This window comes from Scophthalmus maximus, chromosome 16 (genome assembly GCF_022379125.1).
Source record: "Scophthalmus maximus strain ysfricsl-2021 chromosome 16, ASM2237912v1, whole genome shotgun sequence".
NCBI classification, from domain to species: domain Eukaryota; kingdom Metazoa; phylum Chordata; class Actinopteri; order Pleuronectiformes; family Scophthalmidae; genus Scophthalmus; species Scophthalmus maximus.
The window spans coordinates 11,182,501-11,189,863 of record NC_061530.1 but is presented as its reverse complement, the minus strand read 5'-3'; the positions used below and the strand labels follow the sequence as shown (position 1 = coordinate 11,189,863).

General features: G+C 47.8%; 1 protein-coding gene across 1 annotated transcript; it reads left to right on the top strand.

Annotated features, from left to right (window-relative positions):
- The first annotated feature begins 247 nt into the window (after nucleotides 1–247).
- On the top strand, nucleotides 248–3,168 carry nog2 (noggin 2). The gene has a single exon (XM_035612813.2). It carries the CDS (start codon nucleotides 1,509–1,511, stop codon nucleotides 2,142–2,144), a length of 636 nt encoding a protein of 211 aa, XP_035468706.1. The 5' UTR covers nucleotides 248–1,508; the 3' UTR covers nucleotides 2,145–3,168.
- Nucleotides 3,169–7,363: the final 4,195 nt, after the last annotated feature.

Below are 7,363 nucleotides of genomic sequence, written 5' to 3'. Positions count from 1 at the left end.
GTGCTCGCGTGTTTTCACATGCTACACCATGTATCACACTTTGCCTGTTGTGGAATATTGCACTGTAATACAGTGGGGGGAATTTGGTGCTTTAGGACCCAGTTGATCCCCTCTGATTGTGGCTGATATTTTCCACGTTGTGAGAGGAGGGGGTGGCCCGGAGGGGGGGCTGTCAATCATAGTGAAAGTGGCCGGGGTGGGCAGGCCCCTCTGACACTTTGTACCGTCGGAGGGGGATATTTAACTTGGGACTGAGCACCGCTCGCTACAGACACACTCACACACAGTGTGCCTAAGCAAAGAGACGCTCCAGCGCCAAGTCTCTCAGACTCTTGAAGTAGGAGCGACTCGGTAGCAGCTTCTGTGGCAGTTATCAAAGGAGCAGAAACGCTCCCTCAGGAATTGCAACGATCGGGCAAACCCAAAAAAAAAAAGAAAGAGAAAAGGCACCCCAGTTTGGACTGTCTCGTCATGCAGCGACAGAGAGTTCTGGAGCTTTTCTGAGCGGATCCAGCGGTGGCACAGTGAAAGGAACTCTGAACCAACTACATTCACTGGCTTCCCTGCACTTCGCGTCTGGTGTGCACCGACAGTGCAAGATTCGCTGTAAAGCCGCTCTTCAGCGTTTTCTCTGTTACATGCACGGCCGAGGGGTTTATGGGAATATTCCAGCCTGAGACTTTGGAACATCCTCTGGAAAGATAAATGGCTGTCGTTTCATGAATTGAGATTGCATCCCACTGCGGCTCGTTTTTTCCTCCAAGTTGTTGGACATTTTCAAGAAGGTGCACACACCGACTGCTGGAATACCACAGGGGACTGGCTGCATAGACGTATTCCTCAGTCCGTGGATTGTGCGCCCTGGGACCTTGTCAAACCCGAGAGCGTCCGGCGTCGTGAAGAGAAGCCACGTTCATAAAAGCCGTGCGTAAAAATAACATTGGCCAAGGCAGCCCCTCATTGCCGGGCGCGTGACATTTAAAACCTGGTGAGTTCCTCTTTTGTGCGCCCTCCTCTCTCCCGGGACGCTGCGGATCTATTCTGTCTCTTTAGAAAACACTTCATTCCATGCAGCTCGCGCCTCGGCCGCTGTCATCCAGTGTAGACAGGTCGTCGTGGCTTCGAGTCCCCGGGGTAACCATGACAACCGAAAGAAACCCAAAGTGAATCGAAAGGCAGCGGGGTGAGGCTGGAGAGTGCGTGACTAGAGTTTTCCCCCACTCGTTTTTGCGCTTATTTGCTTTTAGACTGAACACTTTCCGCAAAGCGGGGCGACCACTTCGCGCTGCAGAGTTGCAAGTTGCAAAGTCGAAGGAGCCCTAAAAAGCAAAGCACTCCGCTCCATGTCATTCAAACCCGACGTGGTCTATTAAAAGTATCGCCTTGCTTGTGACTGAACTTCTACTATTTATGAAGCCCGGGCTCGGCATTGCAGAGAACACAGCAACCGGGAGAATAAGCGAATCGTATTTACGCGAGAAGTGCCGGTGCGTAAAACAGCAGGAATAATGGGCCTCTCACAAACGCTGCTCGTTTACGCGCTGGTGTGCGTTCACTTTGGAGTTTCCCAGCATTACCTTCGCCTCCGTCCGTCGCCAAGTGATCACCTGCCCGTGCCCGACCTGAAGGAGGACCCCGACCCGGAGTACGACCCCCGGGAGCAGGACCTGGCCGAGAGGACTCTGAGGAAAAAGCTCGGCAGCAACTTTGACCCCAACTTCATGTCCATCAGCTTGCCCATGCTGGTGAACCACTCCGCGCCAGACAACCAGGTGAAGCTGCAGGGGCCCATGCCGAACGAGATTAAAAAGCTGGACCTCTCAGAGACCCCTTACGGAAAGCGGGTTAAGGTGGGCAAGAAAGCCCGCAGGAAATTTCTGCAGTGGCTGTGGACCTATACGCACTGCCCAGTGGTGTACACCTGGAAGGATTTGGGCGTGAGGTTCTGGCCACGTTACATCAAGGAGGGGAACTGTTTCTCCGAGCGCTCTTGCTCCTTCCCCGAGGGGATGTCATGCAAGCCCGTCAAGTCGATCAACAAGATCTTCCTCCGGTGGTATTGTCAGGGGTTTCTAAGACAGAAATACTGTACGTGGATACAGGTGCAATACCCAATCATCTCAGAGTGCAAGTGTTCGTGCTGATTTGCTCTAAGGACGTAGCGGAGGTCGAGGGGGGAGTGGACTGGAAATACGGTTACTATTGCACTGTTAACTCTCTACAGAGATGGGCACCATAGCAAATCTATTTTTTTATATAGCATTTTAAGTGAAATACCAACATTGTACATATTTAAGAAAAATGCAGCTATTTTTTCTAATTGAACCAGGACCATATTTTATTCTCATCCCTGAAACGTTGTCTTTGGGGGAACACGAGCACTTCATAAGGAAGAGCTTTTTTTGGGGGGGGGATATTTTTTATGAGACATTGAAGATGGAATGCATATGCTACACTTCTCCAAGAGGTGAACTTTTTTTTTTTCAACTGAACATTGATGCTGACTGTTATTTCACTGCAATGCTGCCTAGAGTTTTTTGTATAATATTAATATCAATAATAATTAAATTGTAAAAAAAAAAAGAAAAAAGTTGAGGTTAAAGATATATATAAAGGCGTGAACTCAGCTTTTTTTGGAATACATAGTATTGTAGAAATAAACAAATCTGTATGTTTTATTTATTATTTTAACGATTGTGAGTATAGAGCATAAGGAAAGAGAATAGCAGAGTATACCAGAAAAATATGGGAGATGTCTACTTGAATATTTCTAAAAATGACAAAAAAAAATAAAAAAGTAAAACATATCAGTGTACATGTTATGGTTACACGTTCTAGCAATAAAGTCTATCTTTTCAACATGTATTAGTCTCAAGCCAAGTTGCTTACATCGAGTGTCTATCAGGGGGCGTGTACACTGTAAAAAATATATATCACCTGAACACGTTGTCTAACTCAGTCGTAAAATCTGTCCTCACAAAGTCCACTGGTGGCTGTGAGGATCCCACTGGTTTCCAATAGAGTTTCATTTACACGACTATAAATCCCTGTCATAACAATGTTGTTTGATTCAGAAAAGAAAAAAAAAAGTCTTGGGATAAGTTTCCCCTTTGAGTTGGAAACGAGTGAAAATCAGCCACGTTTGATGAAAATAAAAATTGAAGACGATGCAGGACTGACATTTTTCTTTTTGCAGTGTAGGCTAAGACGTGGAGTGCATGGAGGTGTTACTAACTGCACAGTGAGTCCCGGCGTCAGTGGCTCTGTGTGGACGGCCCGATGCTCCGCGCCGTCACAGGGATTTTAGAAAGGGCTGATTTACTACGCTGCGTAATGCGCAACACATACCTCAAGCGCCTCCACAGAACTGGCATTCATTTGTCTCAGCCAGAGAGAGAGGGAGAGGGGGAGAGGGAGAGAGGGGGGGGGGGCACCCACATTCATCTCCCCCTATCTACGCACATGCTCGCTCCTTGGCTCCGAGGTGTTAACATAATGGGTAAAATATGATTCAGACATTTCAAACAGTGTCAGATGATGAAACGAGCGGCGCGCATGTAAACGCGCGAGCCCGGGGCGTCTGGGGTCTGCGCCTCTCACTCTGGAAGCTGCACACAAGTTCCACTGAGGTATTTGTATAGAGGTGGACTGGAGCAGACCGGCGCCGATTCAAGTCTGACCGCCCTGGAGAGCGGGGGGGGGGGGGGGGGGGAGAGAGAGAGAGAGAGAGAGAGAGAGAGAGAGAGAGAGAGAGGGGGGGGGGGGGGGAGAGGAGAGAGAGAGAGAGAGGGGGGGGGGGGGGGGGGGGGGAAGACAAAGCCCATAAAACAATGGTCAACTGTTTTTGACGTTAGCAGACTATTAATTGGAGAGCTGCTGTCTGCCCGTTTAAGAGATATGGCCAATTAAACGCGCCGGAGACGCGCACGCAGGGAAACTAAGTATGAAATCCAAGCGAGGAGTCGTTTTTCTGTAGGTGTTTTTTTATAGTGTTTATATTATTCTTTAAATACAATCAACGACTTCAACAGAGCTATGACTAAATGTCTGAGGGCTATAAGCGGCCCGTGCAGCATATTCCACTGAGCGCACATTGTGTGCGTTAAAAGTGATTTGTGCGTTTGCGGGAAGAGTTGGATTTGGCACTTGCCGCACGGTTATTGTGACAGAACCGCTGTGGGGATTTGGTAAGCAGAGGAGAGGAGACGGCGGCGTGCCAGCGGAGGAGGAGGAGGAAGAGGAGGAGGAAGAGGAGAAGGAGCAGGAGGAGGAGGAGGAGGAAGAGGAGAAGGAGCAGGAGGAAGAGGAGGAGGAGAAGGAGGAGGAGGAGGAGAAGGAGGAGGAGGAGGAGGAGGAGGAAGAGGAGGTGGTGGGAGGGGGGCTGCTTTCCTTACTGTCAGCTTCTTTCTTGATGATGTCTCGGGGTTTTTAGAAACTGCGTCTCTGACTCGACGGCGCCACTCAGCCGCCCCCTCTCGACTGCGCAGAATGAGGCACTTTGGGAAACAGTAACCCTTTCAGGCTCTGCCCGGAGAGTATTTTAGAAGCGTGTGAAAGGCAATACGCCGCCCATTGCTCCTGCCAGTTAGGTGCGCACCTTTTAGAATCAGACCCTGCCAGCCAGCCAGTCAGATCAGCGGTTCTCAAAGTGGGGCCCGGGGACCTCCGGGTCGTTCCTGCGGTGCCTCCAGGGGGTCCTCAGCGAAAATGATTAATAGTGTAAGGAAAGTACTTGATTCAGTAGTAATAACACCATTTCGCCTGTGTATACACACCAGTCAGGTATCACTACTTATTATCAACTTCTCCCTCACAGTGTCAGGTATTAAAGAAGAATCTTCTCATTCGGATGTCCCTGCACACAAATCTCATTGAACGAAGACTTCCTATGTCCCTTGATGTGTTTAAATCAAATAAAAACGTTAGATGTTCTGGAGTTATTATTTAATAACTCTTCAGTGTCACTGTCCTATAAAGTGTTGTCTGATCGGATAAGATCACATTAAGTCTATAACCACTGGCTTTTTGTGAAAATCCATCCCCAGCTTCAAATCCACTGTACATCCACTAAATTAATCCCACCCTTGAAATAGAAAGCTTTTGAAAACACCAGTTAATATAGAGCCTCAAACACGGTTGAAAGTTAAATGCGGACCATGTGTTGTTTTTTTTTCTTACATGCGGGGAAAAATGCCAATCTTCGAATGAACAACTGTCACAGACTCCTCTCTCTTTCACTTTATGCAAAACTTGCTGACCGTTCATAATTATCTTTACTTTAATTTAACAAACAACTAAGTTTAACAACTAACAAAACTCCATGGTAACATTTCCTTGAGGTAAAGTTATAGTCCTTGCGAAGACACACCAACACGTTATGTGCTGGGAAATTTTTGAAAAAAGTCTCCCAATCAACACCATCAGTGCCACATGTGAAGCGTTGACACATCAGAACAGCCTGCGTTCACATTCTGTCCATGAAACTGTCAGGCCAGAGGGGGCATTTACACTGTCAGTGGTCTGACAGCCCGTCTCCACATTCATCATCATGGAATGGAGTGAAGAAGTTGCCTGCAATGACCCCACAATGATAAATAAACTTCATATATTTATTTACTTCCTTGTGTGAATATGAGATAAAGTCCATGCCAACTGCCTTGTAAGGATAATTAAATAAAGGCCTGGAGACAAGTAGGACAGAGATGATGAGCTAGAGTGAAGGGGGAGGGGCATTTTTTACTGCCAATGATGAGGCTGTGTCTCCTGATGAGAGTCAATTATGTTGATGGGTCGTGGACCTACTGGGAATGATTGGGGGGCATCAGCTGCTGGGTGGCAAAAGGATCTTTGGTGACTTTCATCCGAGGAAGCCCGTAAAAAAAGACACGTCCATACCCGTGTGGACACACCAATGCCAAAGAACGAATGTGTGCGTAGGTACGAGTGTGTGCCTATATAGTGTGCGTGCACACGATCATCCTCGCACGCCAGAGATTTGCGTGCGCGTGTGTGTGCAGCGGGCTGACAGACAGACAGACAGACAGAGACGGAGACATGGGTCTGTGGCTCTAAGTAAGGCCCAAACCCCATGGTTGTAAAAGCCAATGAGTCAGCACTACTGAGGTTATTGATGATGACAGGGTATTAGATGGCGCACTGAGGGGAGGGAAGGAGGGAGGGCGCGCACACACACACACACACACACACACACACACACAAATGGAGTCACCACAGATGATACCCAGCCAGACCACCAGCCCCGGCTTGTGGTGCCTGGAAGCATGTGTGTGTGTGTGTGTGTGTGTGTGTAGGGGTGTCAAGCATTTGTTCATATTGTATAGGAATCAAGAAATGTGTCTAAGTGAGTGTGACTAGTGTGTATGTGTGTGCGCACGCGCACGTGTGTGTGTGTGTGTGTGTGTGTGTGTGTGTGTGTGTGTGTGTGTGTGTGTGTTAGAGAGTACCTGTGTAGCGGTAGCATGCATGGATCCATTTTGGTCTTCCTGGTGGTCGGCAGTTGACCGGTCACTCTCTAGACCACACAAAAGACCGCACATGGTTCGTTGCAGTCCTCCCTCACCATGGTTATATGCCTGAAATTCACGTGTTCTTCTTACGCGTGTCGGCCACAGAATTCATGACATGCCATTACATCAACACAGCGGCCATCTTTGCCGGCGGACAACAGTTGACTGTTGTCAAATAACAAGCGATCGTGATCACGCTCCCTTCAATGCCAACAAGCGGCGCATCGTGACAGTGAAACAAACTGGTAGGGAATGTACACAATGACCGAGGAGTCATGAGTACAGTCATCATACACAAGACTGCATGACTTTACTGTGAGTTTCTCAAACACTCTTTTTAACCATAGTCATCTCATACGTTTTGCTCTCTTAATCTTTTCATAATAGCAATGTGAAAAGTAATAATCAGCGAAATGATTTCTATTCATGCCGTGTCCTTGCCGCTCACATTAAAGACGATCGAAGAAGGCCTGCAGAAAGGGCCTCGCTGCCCTGCAGTACATGCTCTTATGCTGCTACCCTTTTAATGAGACGCATAGTGTCAGAGTCACATTTCTGTAGTCACGCTTGCTGATTACTCAGTTTAACTCTTGTTAGATGTAACAGATATTGTAAGCCCAAAGTAAGGCCTAAAAATAGAGCTGTGGGTGGCGTGGCACTCGCAGGGCTGGGAATAGTGCTTATTCTGAGCTCTGTTTCCATGGTTACTTGTGCTTTCTCCCATTGCCAGCATGGGTCTCGAAATCAGAAAATAGTCCCACTGCATCAATGGCCATGTTTCTATCCCTTTAAGAACAGCCTCATTTTACTTTCTGTCTTTATTTTAAGTTTCGCCA